Here is a 17405-nt window from a genome sequence, read left to right as displayed (position 1 = left end):
TTCTGCTAATCTCTCCTCATAGCTGAGCTCCTCCATTCCTTTTATTAGTTTAGTTTCCCTTCTCTGCACTCTCCAATTCCACAATGTCCTTTTTGTGAACTGGTGCCAAAAACTGGACTGCATATTCCAGATGTGGTCTGACCAATGCTTTATACAGGGGCAGGATTATGTCTCCATCTCTGCAGTTTGGCATTGCATGCTAATATTAAGTCTATGATCTACCAGAACCCCCAGATCCTTTTCCATTTCTTACTCCCCCAAATGTATTCCCCCTGAACAGTATGAAGCATGCATGTTGTTAGCCCCCAAGTGCATAATTTTAAATGTCATTTGCCACTTGGCTGCCCAATCAAACAGTACATCCAGGTCTGCTTGTGGATTATAGACATCCTGCATGTACCTAATTAAATTACATAGTTTGGTGTCATCTGCAAACACAGAAATGGTACTTTTAATCCCAAACTCTTTATCATTTCTAGAGATGTTAAACAGTAAAAACTTATTTCCTCATAAAAAGAGAGAAAATGTATTTGACACATTCTGTCTTTCTTGAATCCATGCCATCACTTAATATATTATTTTCTAGCAGAAACTCCTCCGTGTGGTTCTTTATCAAACTCTCTAGGACCTTTCCAATTATGAAAGGTAAACTTACTGGTCTGTGGTTACTTGGTAATAATGACTTTGTCCTCTGTTTAAAGATAGCAATCATATTGGCCTTACGCCAATCCATTGGTACCATGCCTGTTTAAGGAGTCTAAAAATTAGAAACAAGGGCTTTGAAATAACTGAGCTTAACTCTTTGAGGACACATGGATGTAATACATCAGGTCCTGGTGCTTTATCAAACTTACCATGAATATGGTATTTATATTACCATTTATATGGGATATACTTGAAAACCCAAATGTTCCTCATGCAACAAAAAGAATGTTATTTTCTTTCATATTTTCAGAAACTGTGTCACCCAAGCACATTATATAGACTATAATATTAAATATAAATAAATTTGCAGACAGTTTAAAGGATTAAAATTTTTTTTTTTAACAGAACAAGATTTTATATTTGTGGGATATGTGCAGGATGTACCCACAGTAAAGTTAGGAACATGTCATTGTATCCCATAACATGTAGGAAAAATCAGATTTAGCAAGAATATGAGATGTCCTGGGGACATGGAGAACAGTTCAATCAGTGCAGGGGCCAGGGTGGAACACTGAGAAAATCAGAGAGGATTGTGCCAAGGGGACAGGCACTGGAGGGAAATAAGGAGAAAAACATGGCCACTTCTTGGGTCTAAAGGAGGTGAGGATAGAGTTAAAGGTGGAAGGGGATAAAGTAGTACAATGAGCTAAAAAATCACTTTTGTTTTAAAGTAATGTTTTATTAAACTAAAATTAATAAAGTAATGTTCTAATGTTTTAAAGTAGGTAGCAATGGTAGGAAGTAGTAAGATGCAGAGTGTAGAGAGATGCGGCAAAAAAGCAGCCTGGGTTAAAAGCTTGTGAATATATGAGGGAAGAAGTAATTTTGCTTGACACCAGTAAGCACAAAATTGAAATGATGAAGTAAGCCTTGTAGACTCCTTTTTTAAGTTTATTTTCTTTTTAGGGACCCGTTTTATAAAGACCGGTTTTAGCATACTCTGAGTATGTATAATCTTTTTCTGCATGTGTGCTATTCACACTTCGGCTACATATGGTCCTGATGCTGTGTGCTCCAAATATGGGAGTTCTATGTGTGCAAATTAAAACATTTCTGACTGAGTGTGTTCACAAATTGGAAAAAAAAAAAAAACAAATATAGAAAACATAATTTTATTGATGTTAAATTAAGTTACATGAAATAAATCTAGCACCATGCTTTTTTTTATGTCTGTTATCTTTGCGGTAAACCATGGACTGCATTTGAGTCTTCACTGTTAGGTTTATTCATCTTCACAGGTGCCAGATGAGTAGCTGAAAGACAACATAAACCACTTCTAAATACAAAAAAAAATAGTTTTTTAAATAGGAATAAGATACATTTTTTTGGAGTAATGTTTTTCAAGGCATTTCTGGTGAAAGGCTTTGGTGCCAAAATCAACTGGTAAGGAAGTTATATAAAACTACTTTAACCTGTAACACTTCCCTACCTGCCCTTGTATTTAAAAAAAAAAAAAAAAATTAGGAAGGGGGAGGGGGGCTAGGTTATATCTGATGATAATTGGGAACTCTAAACACTTTTTGTCACAAATGTGACCAAAATGATAAATGGTCAGTTTATTTATGTTTAAATCAACTTTCAATAGGCCACTGAAGCCCCACTTTTGCTGGGCTCTGCACATGCTGTTCTGCCAAGTGAAGAACATACATAAAAAATGACATTTCGTTTTTATTAAAACTATAGGCAGTGGGGGCTTCTTAGCTAATGGTCTCAGATGGTTGTAATTTAGGTCAAAACTGTATGATGCAAACTATTTTGGCATATCTTTGAAACTCTTAACAAGGCATAGAGAGTTAATGATCATAGTTTCACTATTCATCTCAATTAACAAAACATTGTGTTATATCATGTCAGTCATAGTATCAGGAATGTTAACTGAATACAATTAAAGTGAAACTTTGTATGAAATGAAGTATGTTATGCTATCTGTCAGCACCTTTAACATTTCTGTTTTTCTTAATCCCCGCGTGGATCTTGTTAGTATATATATCCATTTCCTTTAACAGGTAACAAACCCCTTTAATCTGAAGTAAAATTGGCTGGCAGTGATGCTTCTGTTTGGACATGAAAATCTTAGAGGGATATGAATTTTAGTTGACAAATTAAAGCCTAATTCCACCTATCAGTTTTTGAGCCATTACAGAAACAGGTTGTTATTCTTTTATAAATAAAAGTTTAAACAATATGTATAAAGGCTGTCTGTTAGTAAGAAGACAGAGATATATCAGCGGGACAGACTACAACATATACAAGTGTGCCTCCAAAATAAACCAGCAGTTTAGGAGTGCATGGAAAACAACTCTGTGTAGGTTAAAGCATGATATGCCAAAATCAAAGGTGACCAGTTTGGTTAGGCCCATTATAAGGATGTCAAAGGGCCCAACTTTGCATCCTATACAAAATGTCACTGGACATGTATGGGTGCAACACAGCACCAAATTTGTTACATATTGTAGCACACTATCGGAAATGCTACCCACAGTATCTAGGGCAAACATGATGCCGGAGGCCAGCTCTGCCCTGAACATGAGCCAGCATTGCAAAAACATCCACCGCCTGTATATAAAAGCAATTTAATTTATTGTATAACATGAAGTGTCCATACATATTATAGTGTATTCCATATTATATATACATAAATATAGTGTAATACACCAGAATATGAAGGGAGACTTCATGTTATAGAATAAATTGTGGCCCATGTGTCACATACATTTGGCCTATTAATGTCTTACAGGAATAATAAGATAACGGAGCGGATTCTCCTTGTGCACAGTTTTTGAATTTTGTTCTAAAGGAAGAGGTCAATAAACTTCTTCTTAAAAAACTTCTTTTTTTAGTTGACTTTAAAGATTTGATATGTTCTGTACAGCACTTTTAAAGCAATATTATGGTCTGCTATAGAGGCAAGTGAAAGGGTTTAAAAAATAGATATCCAGGACATTCCACTTCACATACTGGTCTGTAGCCTAAATAAAGATCTATATGTAGCATTTAAAAGGTTGCAGGACAGAATATTTAGTCTTTTCATGTCCTATTTTCTAAACAAATTGTGATGTCTAGATAAGAATCCTAGGGAAAATGTGAGAAAAGGTTATTAATATCCTCCAGGCTGTTCAGCTTTCAGATAGACAGCTCCCCCTGTTGGTTATTGCAAAAGTATTTTGTAATTTCTAAATACAAGTCTAGCCCACTAAAATGTTATATAAAAAAATAAATAAATAAAAATAGCTACAGACCTGCTAGGACACAGGCAATCATTTACATAAACTCTTACACTTGCCGAGCAAGACTTTGGTTTTTTATCACTATAGATCTCTATATTTTAACCTTTGTGACTCCACAAAAGCTAGAAAGCTAGCTCACTGTTCAGTGAAGGCCGAGCTCTTTCTGAGCAAAGTCATCATCTTTATTTACCTTTTATAATGTGGTCTGCAGTACCTTTAAAGTTTCTCTGTGTAGGGTTCTCTGATGACTGGTCTAGCTCTGGGTGACAAGGAGCGTATCTGTGTCCATATAAAAAGTGCGACAATATCCCATATAGTATTGGTCTGCCAAATTAGGAATATACATTAAAAACACATAAATAGATTGACACAAAACAGAGGATAAAATTGTTACCTGCAAATAGAAAAATGCTGATACTATGCAGTTATGTTACCACTAACAAGGACAAGAAAACAAAGATTTATTATGTAAATTTACATCAAAGCCAACAAAGTATGCCCAGTATAATATTAAACATAAAAAAATTTGCTTACACAGATTGAGCATTTGCATCTTCCACAAGGTTCAACTCACGGGCAAGAAAGTTTCTATCAAGTGGAATATCAGATAGTCCAGTTTCTGTAAAACAAAGAAAACGAAACAATAAATGTGATACATCTCCAAAGTATAGGCAGTGCAATCATTGCTGCATACTTGTTGTGCAAGATGACATAGATCAGGGGTCCCCAACAGGTGGTCCGCGGCTCTCTCACCCATATGGACAAAACCCACCCACTCTCCCATCGCAGGTTCTGACCTACTTGCTAAATATACTGGGGGGACAGTAATGCAGGGCTGTGGACATAACTTTTGTTGCATCCACAGCCCTGTGCTACTGTCCCCCCAGGACCCCTGCATAACCTCAAGTTGAATACCAATGTATTTGTAAGACACGGATTCCCTACTTACTATGACATCTCCAGGAATACAACTTTAAGCCCTCTTCTCTTTCTATAGAGATAGAGGACCTTTTTTTCTCCTCTCTACTTATTACCAGATTTTCCTTCCCCTTTCTCCCTACCTGAACATACCTTACTTTTTCTTATACCTAGTTTACCATCTGTCTACTCAACCCCTGCTTTATACAAGAATAAGTACGGGAGGATGGAGAGAGGTGCTTGTGGTTCAGGAGACTGGCAGAATTGTAAGTGTTGTGCTTACTTTAACTTTATCCTGACCACTACTAATAGTAATCAGTGTTCAACCCAGAAACTTTTTTAGGCTGGGTGGGCAGAAATTGTAAAAATGAGTCATAACACCGCACGCTACCCTTATTTACCTCTCTCAAGAGAGAGCCACGACTGCCCATGAGCGTCAGTACGCCAGTTGCTACTATTCAGTGAACAACCCGCGCTATAACTCTATAAGTCCAACGATTTGGAACGGATTAAGGACTTATACCAAGGTAACACTGTATTTGCATATCATTAATATCTGTCTGTTTTTAATGTTTGTACCTTATTGATATTTTCATGTGATTGGTAATATTAGCCTTTAGTTGGAAATACCAAATACCAAAAATGTCATTAGAATTTCACCATCACTTTCAATAACACATGCTGGCGAGTTGCATGGGGCTCCTGACGATATAATGATATATGCAGCAATTACATGTGTCCACCAATCAGAGTGCAACAATCATTCCTCCCTAGAAGTCATTACAGTCTGCCCAGTCTTTTTAGCAGTATGGTTCCAGATATATATTACCTTGCATGACAGTGTCTTTAATACACTATTAGGGGGACCACCTAAAGTCCTTGTTCATGGAGCATTTATCAACCAGGGTTCCTCCACTGGTTGCAATTATAGTAGGGGTTGAGACCTGAAAGTTATTTCAAGAACAAAATGAAGTAATCACCTAAAACAAGGTTATCCAATTTCAGCCCTTAAGGGTCAAGATTTTTATATGGAGAGTAGCTTCTCTTTGTAAAGTATACCTGACTAAATGTACTGCTGGCCGTGTTGCCTTAAGAGAAATACTAAACACAGCCTGGCGTTTAAAGCCGATTCAAAGGTACACTTTTAAAAATGCACAATCAGGAGGTCAATTATTGCAGAAAGGGACAGGCGATATCTCTTCTGCACTTTTCCATCCCATCTGCCTTATAATTCTGCTGAGAATCAGTCAAAAAAAGCTGTGCTTGCCAGGACACCTAGCAATCCCAGGTTCACTGCGTCAGACTTGAGGTATTAAAAATATTGGCACATCAGAACACTTATTTATGACCCTGTGGTAACGGACAGCTGAATTTGAACAATAGTTGTCAGTTAAAAATTGTTAAGTTAATAAAAGTAAAATATCCTCCTACTCAGCCAGTCATTCTGTGATCTTCCACTGAATCTCCACTGAATCCTTTGACATACCCAGACCAATAAGTCCACTAAGGTCTCCCTGTATGGACGATTCAATTTAAATCAATTACTGACATTTTATCGGTCTTGTCAATAACGTTCAAAGTTTCCTTAACATTTATCAACTCTATAATATATTACCCAATACCATCACAGTTGTTGAATAAAACTACATCGTAGAACCTATCAATGGTCTCTACTATCCCCTGAGGAAGTCAAGTGGTGAAACGCATCGGGACCAGAGACAACCTTGTATTTTGATGTTATTCTGAGTTTAGAGTTTATGTTTTTTTGACTACTTGTGACACTTTATGTATGGAATTATAATCTAGATGGGCTATGTTGAAACTAGGATGTTAAACATGAATAATATATAAACCACCTAAATTGTCACAAAGAGCCGTTCTCCTCTCCTTCTTCCTCCTAATAAAAGTACAACACATTACAGGACTTACAAAATGAAGCGTGCAAACAGAAGGGGTTTGATGGCTGTGGATTATAATTATGTATTCATGAAAACTTATTCATACAAAAATAAAATAAATAAATATTATTTCATAAATAATATTAGGATACATTAGATTAGTTCATCCCAAGCCCATTGTATTATCATGGGGTTGGGGTGACCATACTATACATAAACAACTACTTAAATTATAACCGTATCAGTCTTAGACATCCGACGCGTTTCACCTGTATTGGCTTCCTCAGGGGTATAGTTGGGACATAAACAGTCTAAATTTATTGAGTATAAATATTAGAATGTATCAATAGACATAGAATTTATTGACATAAGGATCACATACTACAGCCCTACCCCTGTGTCACATGAGCAGAGAGTTAATTCTCTTTCCTGTTAAAGGCTCAGTCCCCTCTCAAGTGACATGCCTGGAAAAGAACTAGTGAGAGAAGCTGTAATTAAATGAGCAGCCTAGTTGAGATTTTAGGGTTTTGCCCATTAACATTACTTATTTTATAGCCTACTAGATCACTGACAAAATGTGCTTATTTTTTAGTAAGCCAAGTAACCTTACCTGCAGTTAGGACAGATGATGTGTATTTGTACCTGTTGAAATCCAAATATTCCCTGATCATTTCATTTATGAGTAGATTCTCATGTGACAAAACTGGCCGTGCTTCACTTTGATCATCCAAAGCTGCAAACACCTCAGCACGAATGTGTGCTTTAACCTGTCCTATGACACCTCTTTTCTCCAAAGTATCTGTTAGGACTATAGAGATAAACACAAAGTTAAAACAGGTAAACAAGAAGTAATTTTTTATTTAAGTTGTGTGAGCACTTCAGAATAGATGAAAATATTCATATCATAGTTTTTGCGCTAAATCTAGGCAAAACATCACCTTTTCTCCTTTCTCTGCCTTAAAGTGGAACCATTATTATTAAATAAACACTTAGGTGGATAGCCTTGGATCCTATCGCCATTTTCATCTATCTGCCCTCCTATTGTGTGTTATTTTCCCCACTTTCTAGATTGTAAGCTCTTCAGGGCAGGGTCCTCCCCTCCTCCTGTGTCTGTCTGTAATTTGCTACCCCTATTTAATGTACAGCGCTGGTAATATGTTGGTGCCATATAAATACTGTTTAATAATAACTTCTTCCTATGTCATCCACAATGTGCAGGAGAGATCAGAGATTGACTGATGCACCATCCAAAAAAAAAAAAAAAATCTCTTTTTTTACATTACAGCAAAGCCCTTTCTGCGCATGCCTGATCTCATACATATCCCACAAAGCTACAGGTTTCCCATTTAGTCTTTAAAGGTGGAAGGGATCCCTCTTTAAAAAAAAAAAAAAAAAAATTTTTTAAAAAAAAAAAAAAAAAAAAACAACTTTTTTTTTATTATAAAAAAGGCTTAAATTTTATCTTAAAAAGTAAAAAAAAAATGTGATGGGTCTACTTTACCCTAAACCTGCCTGCTTCCCCCTCAAGGTGCATACTTATAACTCTTCTGGTCCTTGTTTGCTTGTATCCTGTCTCTGTGTACTACAATCTAAAGTTCGGTGTTCCTAGTAGCCTTGGGAGACAGCTTTACATACAACTATATACATTTTGCTGGGAAGTAGACTGACGTAGAACTATATAGATATTACTATGATCCCGGTCAAAATTTCTTTTGTGCTCTGGTATTTTAATAAAAGCTTCTTTGGTGAAAGAAGATATGTAGGCTGGCTGTCCTCAATGTATAAGTAATATTTTGTAATACTCATTCAATTATGTATTATTACAATAGAAGAAGCCAAAGGGAATTGAAGGCATGGCAAGGTCACTGGAGCTTGAAGCCACTAAAATGAGAAAAGTACTGGTGACATGAACATTAGATCCAGTGGAAGTGAACTAAAAAAAAAAAAATAACACACTTACCTTTAATCTCACAGACCCCTTATGGTGCTGGCCCTTCCTATGATCCGGTCCTGTGTCATTCTGATATTCCTCTTCGTTGCCGCCACGTTCTGCCTTCTCTTCCGGTCTTCTTGCTACGTCCTCCAATCTTGCACTTCGCAGGTGTGAGATTGGGAGACATAGTTGCTGTAAAGGAAAAAGACAACCAATCTCACTGCGCACGCGTGAGATTGGCATCCCTTTCCCCTTGGGAGGAAAAGGTGCCCTTTCTGTGTATTCCCTGATCTCGGCCGTGGTGATGCTTAGGTACGCTTTACATGTGCAGCACCACTCTTTTAGGTCTTGATTGTCGTGGCGGACAAGACTGAACACCTACGTCGCACATCCTGAGAGGTTCTGTGTCTCCATTCAGTCTTGTTCGCCACGACAATCAAGACCTAAAGGAGTGGTGCCGCACACGTAAAGCATACCTAAACTCAGGAAATTTCACTTTACATAACAGTGAAGTCTGTTCGTTTCGGTTTTATTGCAAATGCAACATCTTTAAACAAACAAAAAAAAAAAAACGCTTAAGTGATTGAGAATGAATGGGAGTGCAAAGCCTCCCTCCTGCTCTTTCTCTGCCCAAGCATCTCGGGCATGCACAGAAGGAGCCTTTTGGTGAAAAGAAAAAACGTTTGCCAATCTCAGGCATGCGCAGTGAGATCGGCAAGTTTTTTTTCCAACCTACTTCACCTGATCTCGCGCCTGGGTCGGGTGACATAGGAAGAAGAAGCAGAAAGAAGAGGCGGAGATGGTGCCACCCAGCGCACGAGTTCGTAGACGGATACCAGGGTGATGCGGGACCCAATGGAAGAGACCTCCAAAAAGTGCATAAAACAAAAAAATACACTTACCTTCAATCCCACAGAGCAGTCGACCGATCAACTGCTCTGTGGGATTGAAGGCAAGTGTATTTTTTTTGTTTATTTCAGTTTATTTCCTCTTTAACTGTAGCATTCCAATTCTTAGAAACATTCACCTGTGCAGGAATGGCACACTGGCCACTTAGGAAGGATCCAACACATTACCAGCGTGCAGGTAGGTATGATTTATTGTAGAAGGGATGGGACCTGTTCCTTTCTACAAACATTTTTAGTGATTTTAAAGAAGAACTATAGCTTCACTTTAGGATTTACCTGACCCAGTATGTTCTTGGGTTAAAGTGTACCTAAACTCAACATTTTTGCTTTACATAGAAGGGTAGACAATCCTTCTAAATAAAGTTTTTTTTTTTTAAACTTTTAATAGGAGCGCAAAGCGCAAGTGAAAACTTAATAGGAGCGCAAAGCGTCCCGCGATACCTACGTCCTGCATCCCGGGGAGGCTCTGGCTGCTCCTTCTGCACAAGTCCTGATCTCGGCATTCCTCCAAGGGGAAAGAGATGGCGATATCACACATGCGCAGCACGATTCACTTTCTTTTTTTTTCCTCTTCACATTGGCTACGCCACCTGCGCAGCGTGAGATCGGGTGACAGAGCAAGACCGGAAGAGAAGGAAGAAGATGGCGGCGCCCTGCGCTTCCTATGCACCGGGAATGAGAGGAATCCCAGGACACGGCCGGATCACAAGAAGGACCGGCGTCATCGAGGAACCTGCGGGATTAATGGTAACAGGGAATTTCGTTTCCGCTTTAGGAGAAGAATTCAAAGCTTTCCAAGAGAACGCACACAAAAATAGATTACATTACATTCAGAATCCAAGTGGCTGGAACACTTTTGTTTTAGCAGGCATTCTGATCACATTTGGTAACAATGCATGGCCCTGCAGTACAGTTTTCTCTGTGATAGAACTAATGTAAAGCATGCAGTAAGGTGCACACACGGAGCAGTCTCACCTGCCTTCAGATCAGACACGGTCGCCATAACGTTATCTCTTCTGTTAGCTGGAGAGAAAACAATCAAATAGCAACCAAGCTCGCGCCGCGCATGCGCATTACTCCCCTCCGCCAACGTATAGAGAGATAACAAACACTAGGCGTACAGGTGCCGTATAGCCGTGTCCTTTGTGCGGCCATTTTGCCGAAGACCGATGTTGTATGCAGTTATTGCTCAGCATAATAAACATTGCTGGGCTTTCCCCATGTCCAGACTGTTTACATTCTTTCACTGCTGATCACATATATGTTTTTACTTGTTTTTTTTACAAATTTAGAAATCTTATTCAATAAATGGACTGGTTATCACTTTGCCATACTTTTTGTTGTGAAACATGAGAAAAACACAGATACAAGTTGCAGTATCCCTTCCTGTGTAGATTGTTGTTTTTTTTTAAACACTTTATTTTTATAGTAATAGAAAAAATAAAATTTTCAATAAAAACATAACATTAAATACCAAGTCGGGTACAAAACATATCCGACACAGTATGGGCATTACAAGTACAAACCCCAATGCTATCACTATAATACAGATACAAAACCCAACTAGCTTGTTTTGATATATTTCCAACACACAACAATGCACAGAGCTTGCATCTCAGACACCTTACCACCTCCGCATTATCCACAGCTGTACATTGCCTCCTAGAGTGTAAGCTCTCCGGGCCAGGGTCCTCTTCTCTTCCTGTGTCACTGTCTGTATTTGTAATTTACAACCCCTATCTTATGTACAGCGCTGCGTAATATGTTGGCACTATATAAATCCTGTTTAATAATAAAATGCAGACAATTTTTACATTACATGCAGGGGGAGACAATCCTTCTATATAAAGTAAAAATGTTGCTTTTTTTTAAGTGCAACACCCTTTTTAATAAAAAAAAAAGGCGCAGCACCGGCCCTTTCACTCTTGAATGCGGTGGGAATCAAAACTTAATTGGAGCGCAGAGGTTCCTGAGATATCTTCGTCACACATCCCGGGAGGCTGTGGCTGCTCCTTCTGCCGCAAGATCGAGTTTTAAAAACTTGCTCACTCATCTCTAATGTGTGATAGTCTGCTGTAAGTTAGGGGAATGTTCCAAGAATCCTTGCACCTAACAGCACCACTGGTCTTGGGGATTTATGAGCCCTTCACAACATTGTTGTCCAGTAGCATGAAGAAAAATGTTACCACAATGCACAATAGTGCAACAATGGCTCCCTCAGGCATCTAGAGAATTCATCTGAACTAAAAGCACACCACAAACACACATCATGGTACAGTAAAAAAAGAATAGCATAGAATATTTTTTTTTCTGAATTGAGGACTAAACATTAATATTCTCCAGTAACAATGTAACACTGGAGGATACAGAGCCTCTAGGGGGCGCTATGGCTTGCACAATAGAGGTGTGAGCCTTGAAAAGAGCCAAGGGGCAGAATCTAAGCAGCAATCTGGTCTTCTCCAGAGCCTCTAGTGGTGAGGAAGTTGCACTGCAGGCTGCTGCCAGGTTGCGGCCCTTGGGCACACTAGTGTAGGTAGGACTATGCGGGCTACCAAATCAGCAATCGGGAGAATAGTCAAAGATGGCCGGAGTCCAGGCAGGCAGCAAACAAGAGAGACCAGGAACGAGGCCAGGGGTCATGAGCAAGAAATTCAAAAAATAGACACTAGACACTAATTCAAACAATAGACACGGTCTGAGCCAGCCTGTAGCAATTAAAATGCTTAACCTGGGCCAAAATATATTGCAGAATGTGCATTACTGCAATCTAACAGGTCCTAAAAAATCCTAGAATCCTTTTGAATTAAAGATGTGTTCTAACAACAGGTGATAAAACACTCAATGCAGCACTATAATCAATACTCATTCCACTAGTATCTTAATTAAACAGACCCCCTAAGCTATGTGAGAGGGGAATCACAATTCTATAGACCGCTATTGTTTTGAATTACACTGACCACAAATGTTTTGGGGAAAAAAAGACATTTTAATTTCAGTAACTGCCAAGAGGGAATTCTAATTCTACTGACTATTATTTTCTTTTGGAGAATTGTTTTATTTTAATTGTTGAATTCTGCTGACCTCCAATGCTTTTGGGGAAGAGGATTTGAGTTTTGCAGAACAACCTTTATACAGGGGAGTCCTAATTTTTCGTTGTCTACCATATCTGTGATTTAAGTGTTACTCCTGTTAAGACAAGAGAGATTGTTGATCCAGAAAAAAATCGGATTGCCTCACGGGATCAGGAAATTATATTTTTCCCGTCAGAGCAAACTGTACCAGGGGATTTTTTGGTTTCCTCTAGACTATGTTTATAAGATTTTTATCTGGGATATGTTTATTTCCCTAGTGGTTAAACTTCATGGACTTTTTCAACCTAACTATGTAACTCCTAAAGAAGCCATCAATCGCATTTGTGCTGCCATAAAGTAAGGAGTCAGACATCTGAATTAAAAGGTAACTATTAGAAAACAAGATTTCCACATTTTTAAAAATGTAGCCAAAAAAGTAAGCCGGTTAATGTTTTTCAGTCAATATTTTCGGACATGCATGCCTGTTTATCTGCAAACTGTACTAGTTGTTTTCTATGTTCTGACAATGATTTGTTTAGTTGGTGTAAATATATGGGAAGGTAATTTTCATAGCTGTTCCAGGTTCAGCTTTATTTAGCAGGGCTTCACTAGGATTTTTGGTTATTAAAAAATTGTCTCCATGGATAGCCTTAACTCACTAAGTGAAATCTACTTATAACTGTTTTCACTCAATTACCCAAAATGTACACATCTTTCGCATTGGATTCAGTTAGAACATGTTTGGGTCAGTTTTTACTTCATGATTTATATGTTTAATCGAATCTAATTTGAAAAAAATGTGTATATTTGTGGTAAAAGTTGGATGAAATTTGGGTGAACACATTCATAAATAAACCCCTACATTTATTTACGGATCTTGAAAAAATGGGATGCACAAGACATGGCAGAATATTTAGCAGTCTGTGTAGATAGTATAACATTTGTTTTCATAGCTAGCACATTTTGTTATTTGTTTTGGCTGTATTCATAATTACATAGTAAGTCAGGTTGAAAAAGGCATAAGTCCATCAAGTTCAACCTCTAGGGAAATAAACATATCCCAGATATAAAACCCTATAACACATAGTTGGTCCAGAGGAAGGCAAAAAAAACCCTGGTACAATTTGCTTCAACAGGGAGAAATTCCTTCCTGATTCCATGAGGCAATTGGATGTTCCCTGGATCAACAGTCTCTGTTATTTTGACTTTAAATCCTTAATCCCCAGTTGTATTCTGTGCTTCTAGAAATCATCCAGCTTTTTCCTATAGTATAGTAGTTGCTGAAACTACTTCCTGAGGGAGCCGATTCCACATTTTCACAGCCCTTACAGTGAAGAATCCCTTCCTTTCACTTCTGCTACAACAGCCTGCTTTATTGCAGTTTTGTATTACTGCTATGCTTTGTGACTTGGTGAATTCCCGTTAGGTGTTATCTTGTTAGATGCTCCCTGCTTCCACATGCACTCTGGCCTTTTTACCAGCAACGGGTGATAAATATCCTTGTAACCTGGCCATAAATAAATTTAGAAATATATTTATAAATCTTTCCACCAAGATTCACTTAACTTTTACCCACAATTCACACACTTTTCCCACTGGATTTATTATAAAATGTGTGAATCAACTTTTACTCATGATTCATACACATTTTAAATGAATCCAATGTAAAAAAAGTGTGAATTTTTAGGTAAAAGTTAGGTGAATCTTAGCCTACTCTTTCTCATTATAAATCTTTTGCTGTTGGCAAATTTTGCACTGCTGTATTATTCTCTTAAATAATCGGAGTGATAGAAATTGGTAAGCACAAGAACAGGTTAAGAACAGCCTTAGCAAATTACTATCCAGATTCCATTCTCTATTCAAAGCAGTCCTATTACTGCTTGATAAAAACACGTGGAGAGGACTTTCGGGGCTGTGACGAACGCCCTCTCAGCCCGCACCCTGTGCATAGACTTTCCAGCATGCTCAGCAACAGTCCACGCACCAGCAGGCTGAGTATGGCCATCACGGGGCAAGGTTACCACTCTGTTACCCCTTGCCACACATACATCACAGGTAGACTGCCCCCACGACAGAAGCACGCACCGTTACCCTTGACAACCCCAGTTATGATTCTGCTTCTTTAATCCTGTCTGTGTCACCCACTGCCACTCCAGACAGGGAAGTTTCAGCAATCACAATGGTATAGTAGTGTTTTCGGGTTAGTAAGTTACACTATTTCTACTTAGAGCATTCAGAGATTCAGCTTACTCTTTTTATAGTGTTTAATAAGTAAAAACATACAAAAACAGTGCAAAAACAAATACAGAAAAATAAAGACTAATCTAAGAACAATAGCAACAGCATAAAATGAAAGGGGAACGTGTGAAATAATATTTAGGTAGAGTTGGTTTTCTTTGGTCCAGGTTGCTGTGTAAAGTAAAAGTCATTACTCAGAGTCACTGGGTTCCCTGCAGTGTTCAATGTGTCAGTGCCGTTGCCCTTAGCAACAAGATGGTGTGAGTGAGAGCTCCCTCTGCTGCGCTTACATGGTTTTTCTATGCCAGGTGGGACTAACAGGATCATTCAATGATAGCAGGAGGGGGCTGTCTGAGGGGCTGTGTCAACATGGAGTATGATGCTCTGTGGACACTTCCAAAATGCCCTTGTTCTAGCCATTATTAGTAATTCCATAAGTACAGTTTTTATAAAACCCCCAGATTATTAATCACCACAAAATAAGGAATTCACAGAGACAAAACTAGGCATGTCTGGGACTTATGGTTCACCAGGACAGGCTAACTATGGTTTCCAGGTTTTCCTGAGGCCTAGGAGAAGAGTTCTTGGTCTCAAAATGCTCACCATAAGGATCCGGCTACAAATCACTACTACAACTTTACACAGAATGGTATATTAGAAATATAAGGATTATTAATAAATGGGTTCAGAATACATCTCAGACGTCAATCAGAGGCCACTTTTGAGTTGTATGACACCTGGAGACACAAACTCCAACTTTTACAATGTGTGTTGTAAAGTGGAGGGTCTGGAAGGATGCTGGTTACTTGGTATACTTCAAACAAATAAATTTTATAAAGAAAAGACATTTTTTTTACATTTAATGGGAAATCAGGAATTAAAGTTATCCCCAATATCACAGAGCCGAACGAGGTAGTCGCATTTTACAGAGGCTCCCGGCTTCCAAGTGACTATCCGCGGCTGCGATACTAATACCACTCTACCTAGGGTTAGGGGAGAGGGGCAATCATCCAGGGAGCCAAAGCAGCATGTACCCAACTTTTTTATGCAGCCGGATCACCGACAGCAGCCCAGAGTCAGCGCTTCGCCGGCAGCAGACGTGCCCAGCGGGCACGCACCGTTACCCTTGACAACCACAGTTATGCTTCTGCTTCTTTAATCCTGTCTGTGTCACCCACTGCCACTCCAGACAGGGAAGTTTTAGCATAAGCTGCATACAAGCGCTGCGCCCAGTTTACTCTCCCCAATAGGGAGAGCAGCGGCCAGCCTGGTGAAAGAAGTGGAGTGGGGCCAAAACTACGTTAAAACCTGGTCTCCAACAGGACTCAGAGATCAGTGTTCCATCTATAGCCCATGCGCTCAGCGGCAGACATCTTACTGGAGGGATACCAGGCACAGCAGACGAAAAGGCAGCCACTGGGACGGGCTGGACCCCATATCCAGATCCCCAAAATAAATTTTACACTCCACAGAAATGCAAAAAAGTATTGTTGCAGTTGAGCCATAAGTCTCCTGATATTGTATTTTTACAGGAGAACAACTGGAAAACAGGTGATCAGGCCACCCTGCGAGATTCCTGGATAGGTAAGGTCTTTGCAACAACATAAAGAAAAAAGAAAAGGGATGTGGCTATCATAATACAAGCAGTGTATAACAACAGCAAAAGCTAGATTATCTAAATTAAGAGCTGATCAGAGAGCCCAATTCAATCGCCCAATAACAACGGAGAAAGTCAAGGAAATGATCAGTACCTTGGTGAACCATAAAACGCCAGGCCCTATATGATTCTCGGCAAAAATATATATAATATTGATTCCCAAGGAAGGCAGAGATCCTTCTTTGGTAACTTCATATAGGCCAAAATCTTTGTTAGACAGCGAGTACAAGATAATGGCCAAGCTGATGGCAAACAGTTTACAACATTGTCTACCTTCATTGTTAACCACCGTGAGTGGATGGCACTTCACGATCGGAATGTGAACAAATGCCTCCTATATGCCTGTTGGCATGTATGGCATAAATTGAGAGACGCATTCAAACTTACTGCAGCCACTCCCCAGTCCTCTTCCCCCTATGGGGAAATTCTTTTGAGAATCCCCAGACTAAAAGTCCTATATCCTTGGAAGACGCTCATACCTTATATGCGTTTTTGTAGACCACCCCTTTACTTGTAAATCATTGTTATCTATGCTTCTTTACAAAAATGTAAAAAAAAAGTGTTGCTGCTAAAACTACCTGAAACAAGTATTTTTTTTAAAAGATTTGGGTCGTATTTCTGTGAGTAGGGATATTCTAAAAAAAGAAAAAAAATCCATGGCCAAATATGCAAGGGCAGTGTATGTTACTTACTACCTTGTTTCCCCTATGATAAGGCACTGTCTTATATTTTTTGAAATGCCAAAATATGCCCTAGGTCTTATTTTCAGGGGGATGTCTTATTTTTCCATGAAGAAGGCTACAGTACACATTTATTGTTGAAAATCACTCATGATCACTCATGTGCCATT

General features: G+C 38.8%; 1 protein-coding gene and 1 long non-coding RNA gene across 7 annotated transcripts in view; one reads left to right on the top strand and one right to left on the bottom strand.

The window, feature by feature from the left end:
• Nucleotides 1–1801: 1801 nt before the first annotated feature.
• On the bottom strand, nucleotides 1802–10677 carry CEP20 (centrosomal protein 20). Of its 6 annotated transcripts, none has more exons than XM_072418978.1 (5): nucleotides 10569–10677; nucleotides 7359–7556; nucleotides 4467–4551; nucleotides 4123–4256; nucleotides 1802–1958 (listed from the first exon to the last, which is right to left on the bottom strand). In XM_072418978.1, exons 2-5 carry the CDS (start codon nucleotides 7417–7419, stop codon nucleotides 1879–1881), a joined length of 360 nt encoding a protein of 119 aa, XP_072275079.1. In that variant the 5' UTR covers nucleotides 7420–7556; nucleotides 10569–10677; the 3' UTR covers nucleotides 1802–1878. The 6 variants fall into 6 exon arrangements, with proteins under 6 accessions (XP_072275079.1, XP_072275077.1, XP_072275075.1 ...); XM_072418976.1 differs by having other exon boundaries at nucleotides 10565–10668; XM_072418974.1 differs by lacking the exon at nucleotides 10569–10677 and adding an exon at nucleotides 10035–10277.
• Nucleotides 10678–12969: 2292 nt separating this feature from the next.
• LOC140334618 (uncharacterized) overlaps nucleotides 12970–17405 on the top strand; it is a 6079-nt gene continuing 1643 nt past the window's right edge. The window contains exons 1-2 of the long non-coding RNA XR_011921609.1: nucleotides 12970–13045; nucleotides 16431–16482. This is a non-coding gene — a long non-coding RNA (uncharacterized lncRNA). The remainder of the gene's footprint in view (nucleotides 13046–16430; nucleotides 16483–17405) is intronic.

Source organism: Pyxicephalus adspersus, chromosome 7 (assembly GCF_032062135.1).
Source record: "Pyxicephalus adspersus chromosome 7, UCB_Pads_2.0, whole genome shotgun sequence".
Lineage (NCBI taxonomy): Eukaryota > Metazoa > Chordata > Amphibia > Anura > Pyxicephalidae > Pyxicephalus > Pyxicephalus adspersus.
Note: the sequence above shows the minus strand (reverse complement) of the source record. Positions and strands in the feature narration are given on the sequence as shown.

What these genes read in the sequence shown, in the direction of transcription:
- CEP20 (XM_072418974.1), bottom strand. Translation starts at nt 10,092, where the DNA reads ATGCCGAGATCAGGACTTGTGCAGAAGGAGCAGCCAGAGCCTCCCCGG. An exon ending in GATGCAAATGCTCAATCTGT is followed by an intron (nt 4,257 to 4,466) that starts GTAAGCAAATTT and finishes CTAATTTGGCAG; the next exon opens with ACCAATACTATATGGGATAT. An exon ending in TGCAGACCACATTATAAAAG is followed by an intron (nt 1,959 to 4,122) that starts GTAAATAAAGAT and finishes GTTGTCTTTCAG; the next exon opens with CTACTCATCTGGCACCTGTG.